The sequence below is a fragment of the Taeniopygia guttata genome, chromosome 9 (assembly GCF_048771995.1).
Source record: "Taeniopygia guttata chromosome 9, bTaeGut7.mat, whole genome shotgun sequence".
Taxonomy (NCBI): Eukaryota; Metazoa; Chordata; class Aves; order Passeriformes; family Estrildidae; genus Taeniopygia; species Taeniopygia guttata.
Genome location: NC_133034.1, coordinates 14,829,404 through 14,851,322, shown reverse-complemented (window position 1 = coordinate 14,851,322; position 21,919 = coordinate 14,829,404). Strand labels below are relative to the sequence as shown.

General features: G+C 44.0%; 1 protein-coding gene across 4 annotated transcripts in view; it reads right to left on the bottom strand.

Moving 5' to 3' along the window:
* The window catches only part of FGF12 (fibroblast growth factor 12), a 215,558-nt gene that overhangs the window by 60,521 nt on the left and 133,118 nt on the right, over window positions 1-21,919 (bottom strand). For 3 of the 4 annotated variants that reach the window (XM_030280802.4, XM_030280801.4, XM_030280800.4), the window contains 2 exons: window positions 15,252-15,362; window positions 8,318-8,421 (listed from right to left, as the gene is read on the bottom strand). In XM_030280802.4, the coding sequence (XP_030136662.1) occupies window positions 8,318-8,421; window positions 15,252-15,362 (215 nt within the window). The remainder of the gene's footprint in view (window positions 1-8,317; window positions 8,422-15,251; window positions 15,363-21,919) is intronic. The other variant, XM_072933278.1, reaches the window with a different exon arrangement.

The following is a 21,919-nucleotide window of genomic DNA, read 5'->3' as shown; positions in this document are numbered from 1 at the left end:
CATGGCCATTGGGTCACCAGACACTTCTCTGAAGGACTCCGGAGCCCACAGGCTGATGAGAATTCCTGACAGCACAGACAGGAATGTGCAAGCACATGCAGTGCTCTGCTAACTACCCTGCAGTGTCACAACTGCCAGGGCAGGAGAAGGATCAGCAGGTGGGATGAATGAGTTGTCTGTGTGTTCGAGCTCACATTAAGGTTAATGTGTGAAACAATCTGCTCTGCAGAATGTTGGTTAAACTGGCTGCAGAGGGTTTGGGATGATTGCTAAACTGACCTGCTCTGCAAAAGGTCCAGGGTGAAGCAAAGCCTCTATTGTAATAACGACTGTCTTGTGTCATCTTTCTGCCCTGAAGAACCAAGGATCTCTGAATGTGCCTGTTCCCAAGGTGTTGGATGGCATCATCTCAAAACTCTGTGGGCCCCACCCTAGAACCATTCCAGAGGCAAAAAAATACAGGGAAAAACCCCAAGTATTAGAGTAGATATTAATTTATTCAAAATTTACAAGCTGACTAATACAATTAAGTGCCCTAGAAATAAACAACCAGCATATCTGACACACTCAGCCATTTCCCCTCGAGGCTGACATTTTTAGTCTCCCAGGAGGGCTGGGCTTATATTTTAAAAAAGTCCGTCCCTGTGGCAGTGGCTGTGGTGGGTAAGCAGGGCAGGCTCTGCCTCTGCTGCAGGCTGCTTGCCCAGTGCTGTCCAAGCCCTGTCCCAGGGCCACCATGCACAGGACACAGCCCTTGCAGTGCTGCTCTGGCACACCTCAGATGCCGTGAGGCCAGATGCAAGGAGCAGGCAAGGCTCAGGAGGCCCTGGAGCAGCCACAGAGCCGTGTCCTGCCAGGCTGCCTTTGGGCAGTGCTGCTGGCAAGGTGTCCCGAGCTCCTCCCTGCTTGCACACAGCTCCAGGCTCCTGGCACAGCCCCGCTGGCCATCCTATGGCTCTGCAGAGCTGAGCACACAGCACCTCACAGCACAGCACAGCAGGGACAGCAGCACAACACACCCCTCCCACCCCATGCTCCCTTTCACTGCAAGAGAAGATGGGTAGATTTGGAGTTCTCCTTGCAGCATGGAGAGTCTCATTCAGAAAGATGCCAGAAGAAGCATTTGGAAGAGGCTGGTGCTCCCCATAGCCTGCGTCTCTGCAACAGGGGTGACCAGGGAACACAGATTCACAAAAGCACCAAGGTGCAATTCTAGCACTTCACTGAACTTCACACACACATTTCAGGCCAGGTTCCTAACTCCTGCTGTGCACGTCTGCTTCAACAACTTCAGAAGGTTTCTGTGTCAGAAGCCAGCCCTGTATCTTGGGATCCATGGTAACAAAAGTCTCAAGCAATTGAACTGAGCTCCTGTGATCCAGAGACCTCAATAAAATTACTTTTGTTTTGCAGATGCTTAGTCAGGACATTACCCTTTGAGAGCAAATTAGGGCTAGTTCAGGTTTCTATCCAGGCCTTTTCTGCTACAGTACCCTACATTCACCACTGTTTCAGCCAGGCTGTCTTGAAATAGCCCAGGAACTTTTTCTTTTCCTTAGAAAACAGTATTAAAATCCAGTGTTCTCAATTTTGAAGTTTTCTATCACTTGGCTCACAGTTATAATTACATGCACAGTCAGTAAAGTTTTTTCTTTGGATGTTTTAGCCTCTCTCCTGCTTTCACCTCCAGAGGTGTTGGTCACTGTTTGGCAAAGGCACACTATTTCCTAGTTTTATCCATTCTGTATTTGAGTTTGGTATTATTAGAAAAGAGATCCAAATCATTTCATTAACACACACCTGACCTCAGTCAAACATATTCTCACTCAAAACTTATCTTGCTTCTTTTCATATCAGTGTCCTGGACTCAGGAAGGACAATTTGTCCTCCCTCCACTACAAAATAAAATGTCAATGATAGTCCCACTGTAACCCAGGATATCCTCGAGTTCTGTCTAGGTTTCACTCCTGGAAAACAGATAACAGACAAATTATTTGATAACAATTTATTGTCAAAATAGGCACTGGATAAATGCGTTAAAAACAAGCAAAGCAGGCCAAAGAGTTTTAGGAAAAGCCAAGTATTAGCCAGGTAGTGGAGAAAGGAGCTCAGTTACCAGCCAGTCCTGCACCCTCCAGCTAGCAAAAGAATGGCAACAAAAGGGACTTCTGCTGTAAACACCTCTCCAGAAGGACATTTTGACAGTTGTCTTTTTTTTTTTCCCTGCTGGGATAAATGCTCCACCTGCACATATTTTCTGCTAAACAGGGGCTTCACTGCATACTGTCCTGTCCTCAATCTAGACATGTGTTAAGAGTTCCCTTCCAAAATCCAACTCAGACATTGCATTGCCTTTGACTGTTCTGCTTTAACCTCATCATTTCCCCTACAGTGATTAACTGATCACACACAACACAAAGGACAAAAACAGGCAAGCCAGCCTCCACTGATCCACCTCTCTAGTTTCTACTCTTGCTTTCACTTCAATTTACAGCAACCCCTCCCTGACGGTGTTTTACTCTCCCTCCACATTTCAAGGGAATCATGTGGGATTAAAATGCTCCAACAAAATCTAAACATTTTGTTCTGATTTTATTACGAATGATAAGGCAATATAAACCACTCTAAAGTTCTTTTAAAATGGGAATCTGTAATGTTGCTTTGGGGAAGTATCAAAATTAGATGAGTCAGCACCTCTGGAGCATTTCCCCCCAGTCTTCTTCCAAAATGAAATTTCAACAAAAGATCATAATTCATTCCAACACTGACAGACCACTGCTCACAAGGGGAACTGCCCATCCCTACTCCCTCAGTTGGTGTTAGGTAGACAATTGCATGCTCCTAAATATCTTGTGCAACTAAGGCTAAGAGAGGAATATTTTTACTGAAGCTTAGTTGTCCTTTATAATTGGTATTGCTATCATATAAGACAAGGTAACAGCAGCTAGGAAAGCAGGATCAGGCCCTGCTGTTACTGATTTTTGCCTCTGAAGGTCTCTTGCTTGAACAGCAAAGTCTGATCTAACTCATTCCAGATGTGAATTCAAGCTGCACAGCCCCACCCTCCCTTTGGGAGCTGTACCACAGTGCTGTGCTGGGAAATTCAGGGAATACAGGTACTTCAGTAGGATGGCAGATGAGAAACCTGCCCCCAAAGAGCCAGAGAAATGCATGTGCTGCTCTCCTCCACCTGACAAGTTGAACAACATGGATGGCAGCATCTCACCAGGGGAAAAGGGTCCACTTTAATAATGAGAGTTGTATTTACAAGGACGGCATGGCCAGGGGGCCTGCCAGGAGCTGTATTTTAGGAACATTTGATGCAAGGCAGGAACCTGTTCCTAGGGGCTGGCTCTTCTCAGGACCGCTGCTTCCTTGAATATTCATTTTGTTCCTATATTTATTAAAAAATCAGGGGACAGGAGAAGCTTTTTATCTCCCAGTTAATGCCTTCATTCAGTAAGCCCCTTTTAACCAATGAAGAAGAGGAGGAGCTCTGGAGAGAAATTAGAGGCACATTACATTGGTCTCCTGCTGTGCTTTGCCTTTGAGACACTTCTCTCCCCCTCCACTGACCTGGCTTCCTAATGAGGCCTGTAAACTAGGGAATGCCCCCAACAAGTGTGCTTTCTTACAAGGTTTGCAAAATGTCCAGGATACCTGCCTGGCCTATCTGTACTTCTAACCAAATCAACTAGCACCACTGGAGATCAAATAGGAATTAAATAAATGGCATTGGCAGGAACAGGTTTAACACCCCAAGCCTACTGGGGGAGAGAATGCAGTATTATTGATTCCAGCCCCTGACCTTGGAGTGATGTAAACAGGAGTGCAGCAACCCTAGAGGAGTTGTAGCAAAATAGTTATAGCATTGCAAGCAGATTAAAAATACAGTTAATATACATATTTCCCCAGATGCTTGTTCATTATTATTCAAGACATGTTTATTATGCAAAATGATAAAGCAGAAAAAAAGGAGAGGAAAAGAAAATGCAAAGACACACTGAGCTTTTAGCATGACTGGAGTTTTCTCAATGCTGCTTAGTGGTATTTTTTTTTTATTGTGCATAATCATTCCCTTATTAGCAGGAATCTTTGAAGTAATTCAGGCTCTAATTTCAGCATTTCAAACTCATAGGTTTATACTGAAAAACCATAGTGAGCTCCTGTAAGTGACCCATTTTTTTCTTCTGTATTCTCTGTTTATGCTAGGGTTTTCTATGTCTTCCCAATAAATTATGTATCACAATTTGCCATTTCAAAAATAATTAGAACTTCAAGTTAAACAACAAGGAGTATCTGAGAGCAATACATTTTAGACGAGAAATGTTTTGCACTTGGGGCAAAACCAATCCCAGCTGCAATGCCACTGAATTAGACATTATCATCATATTGAGAGATGCACTTTCAGTGCAGTTGGAGTGATTGGGTGGACCCATGGAGACTCTGCTGCCCCATGATGAAGATCTACTCCAAGAGAACCAGGTTTGCCTCCCAGGTGAAATTCTTCATAAGCACTCCCTTTCCTATGCCCCTGTGAGTTGTTGCAGGAATAACAGAGGGAAAGCTGGGAACTGAGGGAGAAACTTCACGAAGTTACACAGGAGTGGAAATTGATTTGGTGGTAGAACTATTAACTCCAGACAGACAGGAGAGCATGTTCTGAGTCTTCTCCTGTTAGGATTAGGCTGTAAACTCACTGGAGCAGGACAGATCTCTTTATTCCATGTTTCTGAATCCTGTGAAACAACCAGCCAGTGGTCTCAGGTTCTTCCCAAGTGCTGAGGCACTGTAAGTTGTACCCACTGCCCTTCATTCATTCTGTGCATTTTTACTTTGACATCAAATGCTACCAGTGGATCTTCAGGAGAGTCAAGCCCTTCCCCAGAACAGGTGCTGAGTGAAACCTTTGTGAACCCTCAGGGAAGTTACAGCTGCTGTACTGTACAGGAAACCAAAACAGAACACACCAGTGACCCCGCAAGCTTGCTATGCAGACAGTGGTTTGCATCCTACTTTCTGCAAAGCAGGATGTCTCCTACCAAAGCATGATTTTCTTGTCTACTTAGCACCTAATTCCCTGTCGGCCTCAGAGATAGCAATAACCTAGTCTAGGGGAAACTAAATCAGGTATCTAGTGTAAGTAAACAATGCACAAGTCCCAAACAGCTGCTTCCCAAAGAAGGTTTAGCATCTAATAAATTTAGGCCTCTAAAGCTGGCTAGGAATATATGGTTGGCTTCAACCCAGCAACCCAGCCTGACACTCTCCCTGCCTTAACAGATGAGGTAGGGATGGGGAAACTCATTGCTGAAGGTAGCGATGTGGCCAAGCCACCAGAAAGGTCTTGCAAGTTCCTAGGAAATGCTGTGTCACCACATTTGGCTTTAGAGGACTCTACTCAGCCCTACTTTTGTGCTAATTAACACAAGGAAGACTTTTTCCAGGGGCTGGTTATTCTAAGCCCATTCATTCAAGAGCCCATTGGCCTAAACTCAGAAGGAGCTGGCACAAGCCATCCCTAAGACCAGGGATAACAGCCTCTGGTTTGATTCAGGGCAGAGGATGTCAGCCAAGACTTCAGCTGTCACAAAGAGATTAAGCATCACCAAAAGTCCCACAAAACAAAACCAAAACAAACCCACAGTGATAACATGTTCAGTTGCAACATGAATCTGTGTTCAAGAGGAGGGGAAAAAACATAACCCAAACCAAAAACAAACAAACAGAAAAAAAAACATTATCCTGGACAATTTTATCTGAAATCAGTCCTGGCCTTGAGGGTGTTCTAAGAAGTCCTTACAGGGCTTCCACGCAGCATGGAAGGCAGCCAAGCAATTTATTTATCAATTGGCTCATGTGAGTGAACAATATCTGTGGGGAATACTGACCCTTTATTTTTCAGAAATCCCCAAAAAAAGGCTAGTGAAAAAAAACAGGTATATATACAGAGATAACAAAGATGTAGTTTAGAGTCTGCTAAGCAAAGACCAGGGACCATGTGTCCCTTGATGTGGTCAGCAATGAGGTCCAGGCAGCACGGCCTGGGGATCCTCACCCCACAAGGAAACCTGCAGCATCCAAAAGAGACTGCCTAAACAGGTTGAACTCTTCTCAGACATATCCAGTTCTTTCATGGCATCCTGATCTCATCCCTTGTCCTTTACAATGAACTTGACCCACACTTCCTGCTCCTAACACACATTATCCACAAATTTTCTATTTTCTTGCCTTGGGGTTTGCTCCCATGCACAGTGCATTCATTGATTTATTGCTGTAAGACAGAGCCACCAGTCATCAAAAGGAAAGTATCCAAAAAGGTCCATCACCCTGGAGTAGTGCATCACACATTTACTGCAAGCAGAAACCTTGGATCACATTGATAAAACGAACAGTTTCACTCTTATTAGCTGAGACAGAGCTCAATGCCATCAAGCTGTGGCATGTAATGAGGTTCACTTCATTAACCACCGGCCATCACAGTGCATCCTTCCCCATCAGCCTTCCCTGATTAACCTACTCAAGACAGGCACACTTGTTGGAAATAAGCAGGCCCATTAAATCACTCTCACTTGAATACATGCGTGATCTGGTGCTTTTTAGGATACTTGAAACGACTAACAGATGTGTTTCCTGGACAGCATGGTCTTCCTGCTGTCTACCACCTCTTGGTGCATCCCTCCCACCCTTTATATCATGTCTCACTACTACTAAAGAGAGAAAATTTTTCTCTGCATCTCCTCTAGTCTCTCAGCTGCCAAACATCATTCTTTTAATTCTCTATTTCTTCTTTTTCCCAAGACCCACACCGTTCCCTCCCCTGCACTAATTGTTCAGAAAATGATGACCACTCATTGGTCCAAGAGGATCCTGTTGGCTGGCTGTGGACCTGTGAAACACTCTGATTTCCTGCAACCCTCATTTACAGGACACTGATGGTACAAGGAGCCTCAGCATTAGGCCAGAACCATGCTCTGCACTGCACAAACAGGGCAAAGCATCAGTCCTGAGACCCACAATGTGCCCAGAGGGACACACACAATAATGCAGTACCACATCATGCTTGGTATTACCTTTAGGACTCTGATAGCTTTACAAAGAGAGGAAGTTTTCATTGTTAGTAAATCAATTTAATTTATTTAGAAGCAGTCAATTATGTTTACTGGGCTATGAAAGAACAGGAAGCGTCTGGCATCCACAGAGATCCAGACTGATCTCTGTCTCTTCTTGACACGCAGCCAGTTTCAAGACCTATCTCGCCAGGCATACTAACACCTCCACTTGCTTGCTACCCTGAGCTGCTGGGGAGACAGAGCCTTGTTACATCCCAAGGGAAAAGAGGAAATCCCAATCATGTGAGCAGTATAAAACTGACCAGGAATAAAGATGGAAGATAAGTTAGGAAAAATTGCATAGAGCAACCCAAACTGTTGTCCTTTCAGTGGTCCCATCGTCATTCTCACAATGCTTCTGAAGCAAAAGTGCCCAGACAAGAGCAGAATCACTGCACTGTAAATTTACACAAAGGCAGATGAGATTAGAATCTGGCTATGCACTGTAAAGCTATCATAACTACAGAAATGGAAGTGTATTATTAACTATCCCTTTTTACTATGTAGAACTAGAACAAAGTTATTTGAAGCATAAAAATTCTGGCAAAGGGTTGCCATATTTAATAAATCACCGAATCAATTATTCACTGTGAAAATCAATTACTTACTTTAAATGAGAATCTTATGAATAACCTCATGCCCTTTCATGCCATCTAAGAAAGTTATAAGGGAATTAGTTGGCAAAAATTGCCGCACGTATCTTTTATGTGCATTAAAGAGACCACACAAATACAGGAATTTCTGCCAAGAGAATAGTCCAGAACCCTTTTAAGAGAGTCAGGGTATTGCTGTGGATTTACACTGCAGTCAAAAGCAGAGTATGGCCCATTGGGGCACCACCCATGATAAGGTATCTGGGCGCAATTCAGAAGCAATCCCAGTGAGTCCACGCCATTTCACAAATGAGAAATCAGAATATGACCAGCCAACTCTATACAAATGCTCAACAACATGACCTACATTAAGTACATATTTAAAGGAACAGAAAGTGTATCTTCACAGGTCAGGAAATACTGCCATGAGTCTCCATGGAGACACTATTAAGTGAATATTGCATGGCCTTACAGCAGCTCCCCCCGCTCCTGCTTTTAAAGGTTTGCTGATCCGTGACTGTTTTCAGAAAAAGCTGCAAGTCCCGGCACAGTCTGTTCCTCCCACCGACAAAACCAAGGCACCCCAGGAGCCCAACAGTGCAAAGTACTCACTGAGCTGTAGAGATATCCCTCAGCGTTCATGGCAACGTACAGACCTGCCTTCACCCCTTGGATTGCCACCACACGAAGACCCACAGGAATTAGATTGAAAAGGGCTGTGGAAGGAAAAGAAAAGCAAATGTTATGGACACATGCCCCTACATGGCCACTGTTGCTTTTGCCCCAGGGCCTGCCCACCCCACTCCTGCCTCTTCACAGAAGTGAAGAGCAATAGGATCATGCGTCTAGAAGCACTAGGATCATGCATCCTGCTTCCAGCTACAGGGAAGGACTGCAGCCATGGAGCTGATGGTGAAAGGAAATTTTTAAAAGTACTGAGTTTGGCTGCCTCCCAAATGCCTTAACACACCCATCAGTCTGTCTGATCACTGCCTTTGCAGTGCCAAGGGCTCATCCGTGCTCCCGAGCAGGAGCATCGTGATGGCTTTCTGAGGGCCAGCTGAGCCAGGGCAACTGCACATATACAGACTTTGCCTGTGGCAAACACAACAACACAACTCAGTTTAGCTCCCTCTGAGACACAATTAAGCCTAGTCACACTTTCCTGCATTTGCCATATGCTAAAAGAGTACACAGACAGTGACCATGGCCAGAGGAATGCAGATTAACTTGACTGTGTTTGCCCATGTGATCCAGGGCTGTCAAGGGAATGAAGGAACTCAAGAAGAGATAGTGCTTCACTCTGGGACATCAGCACTGCTCCCCATTCAGGACCAGCACTGGAGAGAACAGAAGAGGACAAGATCTTCCATTATTCAGTTTTACTGCAGTCTTATTGATTAAAGCATTGCAACCACTTCCTCTCAGTTAATTACTTTATTGCTTGATTCCCACCCAGCAGACCCTGTATCTCACTGAAAGACTCTTCCCATGAGTATATACATTAATGTACTGTCAGGCTTTTGCTACGTTTCTAACAGCATGGGCTCAAAGAGGAGACTGTTATCAGCACTGATAGACTGAGCACTGAAGCATTAGCATGGCTTTGTTTCCACTGAGCTTTATAGGACAAGAGCTAGATGTTGCAGGATCCCTTGTGCTTCAGCTTACAAAGAGCTAATTAGAGCTCATCCCAGGAAGCTGAAGATAGGGAAAGATGGACAAAGGGTCAGGCAGAAATATAAGCACAAACACAGTGGAAATACTTCACTCAAGGTCTTTTCCTACACAAGAGCCCTGAAACAAGAATATGCAATGCCACTTTGCTCAGGACATCCACCAGGTGTCTTGGCTGTGCTGGTTTCAAGGTTGCCTCCAAAAGAGGATCCATAAATTCCAGTGCACATGAATATATTTTTTCTTCACTTAATTCCCAAGGAAGACTGAACTTCCTAAAATGGAGATATCTCAAGTCTAGTGAAAAAGCCCGTCATCTCAGCCTCTTGTGCTTTTACACACCATATTCTATATAACATCAGTGTGCTGAAGTTTTACCAAATCCAGTGGCTGTGTGTGTGTTTTTGGGGGAGAATGTCAATAGATGTATATGGAAAATGCAGTCCAGGCTGGGTATTGTTCTGTGAATAACTGGAGTCAAGGACAGTGCTACTCTGGTACTGTCCCTAGACAAGACAAACACATCCCAGAGTAACTATGCAGCATTAGGAGTGTTGCCTATCCCTTTCTCCCCACCATGAAGGTCTAAAACCTTCTGCAATTAACAAGTCTATGAGCAATTCCCCTTCCCTATTTCTTCCTCCTACTGAAAAATGGAGCATATTACTGCTAATAATGAAACAAAATGGGCATCATCATTCATTTCCTACAGCCAATTTTTCTTGCATAGGAAACCTGTGACAGACCATTCAAAGCATTCATTAGGCAGCAAGGTGATAACACCCAGAATGAGCAGTTGAGAAGTTCCACTTGGAAGCACCCACATGTTTCCAAATCTCTTTCCACCTCTACATGCAAAGGGAGCAAAGGAAGAATCCTATTGTGCTGTGCTACAGCAGGAGGACCACTGCCAGCTCCCAAACTCCCTGGGACCCTGCTGGATCCATGATCATGGCAGAGCATCTCCTCCTCTAATGCAGGGGAGCAAGTGGGCAGGCAAGCATAAGGACACAATGCTGGCAGAGGTAACTGCCAACCAAAAGAAGTTTTAGGAAGCAAGTATCTTCCTCTCTTAAAAAACACAGTGGTTTGGGTCAATGAAGATTCTGTAAATTCCCAGAGCTGTGTTTGCACTCAAATCTAGACATACCTTTGTAGAAGTTGATACCTTTTACTATCATGCTTCCAAATAAGTATTTCATATTTAGAACAGATTTAAAAGCTTATAAGCTGTAAAGCAAAAATGGGGGGTAACTCTTCAATCAACTTCAAAAGCAAGATGTCTCATTTTTTGTCTCAAAAAAAAATCTGATTCATTTGAAACAGCAGATTTGAAAACAGGAAAGAGGACTAGTTGTGGTAGGATAGAACTGGACATGTATGTTGATGTGAGAAAATTTTAAAAATGCTTTTAAAACTGTTTCTCTACTGCAAATAGCACATAATCTATGCCATCTGCAGCTTCATGGAAGCAACATGCTCTTTTACTTCATGGGCAAAATGGAAAAAACTTGAAGATATCGAATATTTGTGCCTCTTTTCTTTCATCACATCTTACCATCTTAAACCAGTGGTATTTACACCCGATCCTACTACTTCTAGCACACTCCAGTCCTAAATGAATCAGTATATTGTCACTGTTATGTTATGGTAATTTATCAGCTAAATTCTGAATGCATGTTTCCCTATGGGTCTAAGTTATCTACAGAAATGGCAAAGTGAGTCAAGACCTGCCACATACAAGGTGTGCTCAACATGCTCAGCTTTAAACAGCAGCAAGTCAGAGGAGCTAAAGTAATTTATAACAGGGGATTTGTTCTTGAGCAAGATATTTGTGCTGCACATGAATAACAAAGAACTGATGGAGGATGCAATAGGCCAGAGCAGCCTCAGTGCATGAGGTGGTGAGGATTAAGGTCCTGAGGGGAGTAAGGAAGGCTGCTGACATGATCAAGAGGCTCTGGTACAACACATAACAAAAGAAGAAACAGAGGGAACTGCATTTGCTTAACTCAAAGAAGGTAAAGGTTCTTGTCAGAGGAACAGAATGAAAGGACAAGAGGCACTAGACAAAAGCCTCAAATAGAAATGAGGACCGGTTATGCAGAAAATTCTCTACAAGGAAAATAGTGCAGCACTGAACCCGAGAGGTTATGAGAGGTTATGGAATAGCCCATTCCTAGAAATGTCTGAAAGAACTCGACAAGGCTCTGTACAGCTGAAGATAACCCAAGTGGGATGCTGGAATGCAAGCCTCTTTAATCTTTTGGTGTTTTTGGCTGGAAAGCCCCAAAAAATATCCTAGATATGCTGGGCTGTTTCCACCTGCTCAGTCCAGTTCACCTGTCCTTTCTGTACTGTCATTTGCCAGAGCTTCTCAGATGCTCAGCAGGACAATGTGGGCAGACAAGGAAGTCCACTTGCCCTTCTGAAGGGGCATTACCCTGCTCAGCCCAGGGGAGAGCAGTAACAATGCAAGCACTGACAGCAGCAGTGAGCCCTGAAAGGCCACTGGAGATCGCTGGAGCTGAAGGAAAAGATGCTGCCCCAAGCTGTGGTTCATACATCACAGGAGGAACACAAACAGGGGCCATACACCACGGAAATGCATTCCAGTGGGAAGAAAACTCTTCACATATGCCAATGCCAGTAGCCAGAGAATGTGCCCCCTTGCTTACGTTGAGATGGCACGTCTCTAACGGCATGGCAGAAGGAACAGATGTCCCAAGTGCTGGCTCCTGGGAAGCTGGCTGGATGCCCATTCAAATGCCATTAGAATTTGGCTTCTGGGATTTTTTTTTTTCTTGAAGTGAGAGGAGGTGGAAAATAAATGCCATCAGCTTCAAGAACATACATAAAATGGGCAATAGATAATTAATTTTAAAATTGCTTAAATATTAGCAGTTCCTCTTGTATAAATAACCGGGTTTTTATTAGAACTTTTAATTCCATCAGATGTATCTGAGGGACATGGCGTGTCTCATTTTAAACATTTATTTTGTCAGAGTAAACCAACCTAATGTATTCCATGAAAATTATGCATTCTTTCACAATGTTAATTTGAATAATCAGTGTGGGGATACAGAACACAAAGCAATGTATGGAACACAGCGTTCACCAGCTGTTTAACTGTGCGAAGATGACTTCTGCGTGGAGAATAGATGGTCATCGAGGGTGGGAAAGATCCTTTTGTGGCCCTCTAGAGTGCCCTTCCCTGCCGTGGATGCAAGTAAAGCAACCGCTCTTCAGGGATGGGAAAATATTATTTTTCTAGTCTTTGATGAGTTTTGCTCTTGCACACGCTTCTGACTGGCTGGTGAGGAATCTTCTGCAGAAGCACTTCAAAACAGAAAACTGCAGTGAAGGCAAATCTGTAAGCTGGTCACTTAGACAAGAAACTTAAGACTTTCTTCTGGTCAAAATTTGATATTTTTTTGGAGGAAAAGAAAAGAATAAAGGCAATCAGCTTGATTTTGGCACTTCCAAAGTGCAAAATGTGATTTCATTTAGAAGCTGTAACTGGAAGCTTTATATATTCTAAAATGTTCATTCACACTGAAGATTTATTGATGAGACCATGTGGCAAAAAGCTATATAAAATTGACTAAAGCACAGTTCTAATTTCCTTTTCCAGAGCCAAATATTAGGTTGGATTCTTTCCCTCTTTTGAGATCCCCTGAGATCAGAAGATGGGGAATTCTTTGGCTTCGATCTTCTCTCAAAAACTTGCCTAAACTTTCCAGCATAGTCCCTGACTTTGAGCCAGTGCCTTGGCACACTTCAGTGAGATGCCTCCTGTCCCACCAAGCTGCTGAGGCAGGGCTGCCATCTCACCAGATAAATTTACACTCTAGAAGTGTACTTCAGCCCATCTATTTCCAGTTAAGAACACTGGGTGGAAGCAGCTCTCAAGTACTCAGCACTTGGCCAAACTCATCTCTGACATTTCTGGGGTGATAAATAAATCACAGCTCTTTGGGCAACTGGGGCCCAACCTCAGCCACAGGAACTCAGGAGGTTCCCCTGCGACCACTGAGAGTGCAGCAGCTCCCCTCATCTCCCCTGTCAGTCTGAAATATTGCAGAATTGCTCTTATATTTCTCTGCTGTTTACCTAAATTCATCCCTGCTCCCATTTAAGCCCATTACTTTGTTGCTCAGTCCTCCATGATAGATGAAGGCAATGAATCCCTGTCACCTCTAGCATGTCTTCTCATATTTTTAACAAATAGGCCTCCAATGGGATTTTCTGTAGTTTAAGAACACCCTAGGTCTTCTTATTTTAAGTAAAAGCAGCTAATCCAGCCCACTGAACTCGCCCCATGTGTTGGTGTCTGTCTGAGAGTGTCTCAAGGACAGACTCTTTTCAAGGAGACCTCCTGAGTCTCTGAGCATAGAAGTGTGTGTGTGTGTCTAAATCCACAGATTCTTCTTCTCCACACGTAAATAAGAAATTGCCTTACTGCAATTTGCAGTATTAAATTTGCTCAATATGAGTGTATGAAAAAGGACTAAAACCTGACATTTGCATTTGATACAGGCCATGTTTCTGGTGGATGCAGCCTCTTGAGTCATTCTACAAGGGCTTTGCCAGCCACCTGCAACTTCAGTCACCATCTTCCCACAGCTCCTCTCTCCTGTGTGGAGCCCCAGCCCTGAGCTGCCTGCAGCAGGGCAGCCCCAGAACACAGCATGGTCCTGCTACAGCACCCTGCAGCTTCCTGGGGATGGGGTAAACACCAGGGATGAGGGGCTGCAGCCACCCTGCACCCCTGTCCAAGTGCACCTTCAGAGGACAGTGTCAGTGCTGCACCCCTACAGATGCCTCTCCCCTGCAGCCCAGGCCCTGCCTTCCTGGAGGAATGCCACCTTCAATCCAGCTACGAGCTTCTTTGAATTAGGTCTGCAAATCAAGCAGGCTTCTCCTTTCACAAAGTACATGAAGTTTGCTTCCATCAACCCTACCACACAGATGAATTTTTGTTCACCTCTAATAATTTGGGAAGCCAAATTCCAAGCTGGCCAGGTTAAATGCCCCTTTAGCAGTGGTACAGGGAGCTCCAGACCAACATAGAAAATGCAAGACTTGAATCCTACCCTGTTGATGCAATTTGTGGCAGCAAGGATCTGAGCTTAACTGCCCACTCAGGGACAGCAGTCTGATGCCTATGAAATGCAGAGATACTGCAGAAAATATTCTACACCTTTTTTAACCTTTTGAAGAGCTTTGGCATTGATGAAACAACTTCCTCTTCAAAAGGAAGCCTGACTACTGCTTTGCATGCATTTAAACCAGTATGGCTCCTGCATATGGCCATGGTTTTTAAACTTTGTTGTCCAGCACAAACCCAATCCTTTTGAACATGGTTTTGGAAGATGACCTCCTTTGACAAGGTCATTTGATACCCTCAGCCTTTACACCAGCCTCAAAGCACGAGACTTCAGTGAACAGCTGCTTTTCTCCAGCCTAGAAATTCCTGATGCTTGCTGAATTTTTGAGGCTAAAATAGTAAAAACTACTTTCTCCTCTTCTCCTTGGAGAGAGAATTCCCCGTATCCTTTACCCACGTGGCATGTGTATAAATATAATCTCCTTTCTCTTCTGGCAGCAATTCAAATCATGGGTTTTATTCTCCACCCCACCCAGATGGCAGTTACAGAATCGGGGCAGGAGGGAAGAAGATCGGAGAGGAAACATATGAAATTATACTGGCAAGATTTAAAGGGGACAGATAGATTGAAAAAAATATGCAGAAAACAGCTGTCTTCCTCCTAATTTGATCTTTTCGAAAATGAAGTTGCACAACTGAGACCTACTAGGTGATGCATTTGATTGTAATTGGGTTGCAAAACAGGCTAATTTTTCTTACTGTAGTCACTGTTTTCGTCCTTGGTCCCATCAATTGTACCATCTGGGTGCATCTGCAGGAAGTATTCCTGCTGGCTGAATAACCTTGTCACAATTCCTTTCAGCTGGGGTTCTGCAAAATAAAAATAATAACTATTATCAGATATACCAAGTAGCACAAGACCCAATTTGCTTGTCCCCCATTAAGCCCTGAGTAGATGTAGAAGTGCTTGGCAGGTAAGACTGCTTTCAGTGATTCCTTTCAAGCATGCCTGTAAAATATTCACATATAATACACAGACGGGCAAATACAATTGAGATCAGATGAGCAGGTAAAATGAAATGCATACTTGGTGCAGTAGAAACAGATTATGGAATATCAATTCTCTGAAAGTTACCTACCAAATGGAAGGATTTAGACAGTTGATGTATTTAAAATATGCCACTTGTTCAGAAGAGTATTTGCTAGCACTGTTGCAAAGAACGTGCCCATTGTTTCTCATTCTGCTTGTGAAACCAGCCACCTTGCTTTTTGTATGGTTGAGTCACTATCACACAGTGCCAGTTTTATGGCAATGAACAGCTGCTTAAATCACAGGTATTACAGTGGTGTAAACCCAAAGCAACTGAGTGCTGAATTACGGCTGCATGTGAGTGCAACTCTGTGGGACTTGGGCACAAAAATTCGGAAAGGGACAGACACAAGACATTTCCAAAACTGACCTCTGAAGCATTTATGGGCACCTCAGACCATCTCTGTTTTAAAATTCTGCATGTTCTCCCCCTCCTAAAACATGTGCCACACACTCTGGCAGATCAGAATCTTTGTCTCCAACAGGGACCTTTCCCAGCCCATATGTATCATGAGCCAGCCAGGACATGGCTGGCTCTTCCATATTGCCTCTACAACATTTTATACCTTCCTGCTGAAGGGTAAAAGGAAAACATGAACAAAAGCAAAACCAACTTGAACTTCACATGACAGAGGTGTCTCCTTGTCACCCTCCCAACCAAACAAACTAAGTGGTCAAAACCAAATTCAGCTGTAATCATGTGAGCTTAAAAACTTGTCACAGGCATTGCTGCTGGAACAGAAGTGAGCTGACTGCGTGTGAGCAGACACACTCGCTGCATGGAGGAGATCCTTCTTCTGTGACAGGACTTTGTGGTTTTATGTGACCACCCTCCAAAAGTAAATAAATAAGACCCAATTATTGCTGGCTCAATGGACAGGAAAGAATCCAGCGTAGCATACCAAAATCTCATCAGGCTCCTGCCTTTCATGCCTCTGGTGAGGCTGTTTAATAAGCCATGCTCATTACATAACCGTGGTCACGTTGTTGCTGATGTTCCCATCCGGAGCCCCGCTCCGGCTGCATCCCTGCACGACTCCCCTTTGGGGAACCCTCACCCTCCTCTCCTGCACTGCCAGCAGCAGCAGCGGGGATCTCAGATGAAGACAGGCTGCAGGTACAAAGGATTTCAGTTTCAGCAATCCCTACACTAGGCAGGGGAGAATCGGGTACTTTCTCACAGCTGCAAAAGCCACCGAATAAATCAGATCAGTTGGTTTGTATGCGGCCTTAAAACAGAAGTGATTTCAGTGCAGCAAGTGCTGTAGGCTGCAGTCAGGCTTTCTCCCAGCAACTCTCAATGCTGGGACAGTAAATAAGTACAATTGTACTGGTCATCTACGAGGAGCTAGTGTTGGTCAAGCCAATATGTGTCAAAATAACACCTAGCAAAACACTTAGCTCATTCTTCTTCCAAAATGAATTACCTATTTTGTTGAATGTAGAAGCTTGATTTAACTTGTTTTTTGTTAGAAAAGCACATCAAAGCTAGAGGAAATGAAAAGCTGCATTCTCAGGCACAGATGCCTGCACCACCCTCCTCAAGTCTGTCCCTTTCCTCCCTTTTATCTAATACCACAATAGTAAAGGCACTAATAGGCACTCTTTGATATGAGACACCTACATTTGAGTCCCTGAATGAATCTTAGCCTTAATTTTACTCACTGGTTAAATTTTAATGTTGAAGTACTTTGCATGAAATGGAAGAGCTCCCAGAAGGAGAGTTGTAGAAAATGCTCCTTCAGTCTGAGGTTTTCTGTGTGCTGGAGAAGTGGGGAGGTCCTGTCTTAAAGCTCTCTGAAGAGGAGCTGGGAGAGAGAACAACCCTGGACTTTATCTCTTTTCTTCAGAAGATAACTTAGCTACAGGACAGAATTAGAATAGCAGCACCTTTTCCTCTTTCTTAGGGATGCAAACTATATTTCAACCATGCAAATGATTTTGGAACAGGAAAACCTCTCCCATTTTTACTAAATAGCCTACCATGTAAAACACTGACCAAATCTGCTTGTTATTAATAACTTATGACATTTTCACAGTTCATCAGAATAGCACCCAAGATCCCCTGATGCTTCCTTGCATCCTTTCTATAGATGCAAACACTTGCATCAGAAGGCTGTATCACCATAGCAAATACAGGGTAAACCCTTTCAGATTCCTTTATCTTACTGACCTGACAGACACCTGGTCAGATTTAACAACTGCCCTCTTCATAATGTCAGCTGTTTCTGAGTCACAGCCTACCTAGGTATGACTTGGAGAGGAAATCTTGTGTTACATGACCTGATTTTACTGAACTTTGAGGCTCACACCCAAACTCAAAAGTAAAACTCAAAGGGAGTGAAGCAGAGAGTTCTCAGCCATACCCAAAACCACATTCCTCCTGGCCCTAACACAGTCTGAAAGCAGCAGAGCTCCTGTCTTTCCTCACTACACAGATCCTCTTCTGCAGAACATCCCTGCCCACACTCATTTAGGATGCCCTGTAGCAAAAAAATGCCTCTTCCAGGCACCAAAGGATCAGAGAGCATTTTGGAGACACACAGGTCTCTCCTTCCCTAGTTTCTTCATTTCCTTGGGTCTCTTTCTACAGCAGAGAAGCTGCACTTTACAAAGGGCAAGGTTTTACCATCTTCCCCTCTCAGTATGGAACTGTTACCGGAAGAGAAAATTGTATAATCACAGGATGGGAATTTTGCTGCTAGTCCAGAGGTAAAATGCTGCATGTGACTTTTAAGATACCTACTTTTGTCATATCGTATATTTTAACATCACTTCTTTCCATCTACAGAGCAATTCTATCAATCTTCCAGCACTGCTAACCCTTATGTTGCAGCATTTGTGCTGAAAACCTCAGTTTATAGAAAAAAACACTCAAAACCAGTAAGTCTCCTTGTCAAGTAAGGATGCTGAGACACCCTCATAAGTCAGAACAGAAAGACAATGAAATAGACTGGGAACTTTCCAGGTTTGCAATAAAAAGAGAACCACCCTTCCCAGCAGATATTATTGACAGTGCTTATTGAGTACCAGGGGGAAAAAAAATACAATAAAACCCCACGACTTCTATACTTTTGTCTGTATTTCCCTCAATGATACTGCTCCAGGCTATATTCAATAAGAGAAAGATAACTGTAAAATAAAGGAAAAAAAATGCAGTACAGATAAGCAAAAACTCTTTTATGAGAATTTTTTTTCTATAATTCTTAGAATTTATCACTAATCAAACTTAAACCTACTCCCTAACCTCAGCCTTATAAAGCAAAGGAGACTCAAATCCTCTTGCTTTTAAAGGCACAATACTGCAGAACACACTTGGGATAAACCTATTCCTCCCCCTCAGGCTCCTCCGCGTCCACTTCCCTTCTGCTATAGAAGCAGCTTTCCCTGCAGAAATGGAATTGAACTAACATGGACAAGACTTCAGCACCAAATTAGTGTCCCCCAAACACAAAGTCAAGCACTTCAGAATGGATTTAGGATGTTCTTGCTGCCTTACTCCCAGACTACTGACTGAATAGAAGAGATTTCCATGCAGCTTCTACTCCCAGTGCAAGACCCCATGCTACCAGGTTTCCCATGCAATATGCAAGGAGATATTTTTATGCCCACTTTATAAGCAATACTGCTATACTTCAGGATGTTTACTTTAAATTCTTGTCCTAGCTGCTTGTATACAGCTGTTGAGGGCTGGGAAGCACTGAAGAAAACTCAGTGGACTCTCTTTATGCAGATGCAGTAAGTTCAGCTCCTTCCAATGTGGCAATTCTGGAAGATTCAAGGGAAGATCATGCTGAGGAAGCACCACAATGGGGACATGAGAGTGCAGAACAGAACAACAGCACAGAGCAAGAGCTAAGATGTAACTCTCCTAGTGTGTAGCATCTGTCAGACTGGGCACTTTACCTTCAGTGAAGACACAGCTGTCACCTAAGAACCCTTCTTAGGGCAGTCATCCACTGACAACTCACTGAACATCCCCTGAAGGGCATCTTGCTTGGTTACCCTTTCCACAGGCCAAGCACACCACTTCTGCCTGCCCTGCTTTTAACTTTCTGAGCCCTCTGGCACAGCTGAGGCTAACTAAATCATGATCTGACTGCTAATCTTCCTGTCTCTACTTAAATGGTAATGTGATGCTGCCATTATTCACTTCTGCTGTCCTGCTGCTGAGCCTTAAAGTCATCTCAGTTCACCATGAGCTGCTGTGCTTCCTGCCTTATTATGCAGCTACACAGTGATCTTCATCCTCCTGGGGCTTGCCAAGGACATGATAGTTGCAGGGTGCTCACATGCACTTTGTTTGATCTCCAGGGGCATGCTCACTGAAGGCCAGAGGATCATGGCTAAATCAGCTACTCTGCAGAGTCATGTCCCTCACCCTCAAGCTGCAGGCATTGCTGAAGATATCTGCTGTGTGCTATGGGGAAAAGAGCAAGAGCATTGACAGAAATATTACTCTTTAATGCCTTTTTCATTTAGCTCTCCTATTTAAGGGGAATAAGGAACTCACCCCTTAAATGGAAAATGGAGAACACAGAAGTATAACAACTCCCCTTAATGCAGAGAGGAGCTATGAGGTTATGCATCAATGCAGCATTTAGCAAAGCCCCACTGAAGGCACCAACTCCTGCTTATTTCCATCAGCAAAGCAGCAGCACTAAACCCCTGGGGGAGGACCTCTTTTAAAATCACTATAGGGTATCTCAATTTACTTCAAACCCTGCTCTGAAGCAACAAAGAACAGGGCACAACTTCCAGCTGCAACTCCACTATGGAAGGTAGTCTGATATGGTCTCATTTCTTTTAGCTCTCAGAATGCCCCTAATTACAGCAACATGATGACCTGAGGCTGCAGCAATCCAGTCCCCACTTTGCCTTGGGCTGGGAATTATAAAAGGACTTGAGTCCTTTGAGTCCAACCATACCCACAGAAGTCACCTCAATCTGAATTCTCCAACCCATGGCACAGAACTTGGAGGGGCCACTTTTCAATGAACTCCTAAAAAAGATGAAGGGCTTAGTGACCTTTGAGGGATTTGAGCCACTGGCTCCAAGGATTCTTGCAATGCACAGCAATGCTCTTGGTTGGCAGGCAAGCTTCCACTTGAGGTTACTGGTGCAGAACTGCTTCTACATCTACTTCAGAAGTTACTGTGCTGGGTGCCAGTGTACTCAGTGTGGGTTATGGCATAAACTGATGCTCATGGGGTTACCACTCCCTGCACAACGAGCTGTCAAACAACAGATGACTCTGCAAGCCCAGACGGGAAGCAGCGATTTTCAATCCAGCAACCTGCAATAAGGTACAAGGAAGGCACCTACTGCAGAATTTCCACAGGAGACTTGCCCATTTGTTTGCTCTTTCACTGCAGCTCAGTGCCTCTGTCTGGTCTGAGCACAGCAAGGCTGTGAGAGATGCCAGCAGCAGGCTCCCAGAACAGTCCCTCTGGCACCTCCTAAGGACATCAGGCTGGTGAGGGAGAAAGCATCTCCAGCTCTCCTCTGAACCACCTCAGCACGCTGCTGACTCCCTTCTGTGCACGTGCAACAGTTTTGCTGAGGATATGACTGCAAACACAGGAACTGTAATACATCTCAGGAGCACATTTCACCTAAATGTTCTTCAAACATTTGTTTATTGCAATTAAACATTTTAGCCTGGAATTTACACATTCCATTATTCTTATTTTCCCCCATTCAGGCTGCAGCTGTCATAATGGGAGGTTGATTTATGACTCACCTAACCAGCACTCAAATCCTTAGCACACCAAGCCCAGCATGCAAGTCAGAGCATAAACTGCTCCTAATTTACTTAGATTAACTCTGCATTTTAAGTGCCACTGCAGAAACCGCAGTTCCCCTCCCCTAAAAAGGATGGGTTCCAGAATACTCGATAAGCCAAATTTTGCAAACACAAATTTTGTAGACAGAGAAGGGCACCAAAATCCCTCCTTCAGAAGTACAGTATTAATAAAGGCTTGTAATAAATTGGCACGAGAACCAGCAAGCTCCATGCAGATTACTATGGTGACAGGCATCAGCACAGAACTCGGGGATGAAAAGCTGAGGGAGATAAATGTTGGGGTTATTTTCCCAGCCAGGAGCTGCCAAATTCTCCAGGGTGTTTCGAGTTAAGATGAAGTAATTTGACTGTCTCAAATTAAACACATCACTGTCAACATAAGTTTAATAGCTTAACTCACTACAATTCACTGAATCCACCCAAATTGGGAAGCCCAGGAATAACACCACTTGCAGCTGCAAAAGGAGCTGCCGCCCTTGAAGACCCAGAGTGTGTTTCCTCTGGCCAACCACCCCGCCCAACTCTGCCACG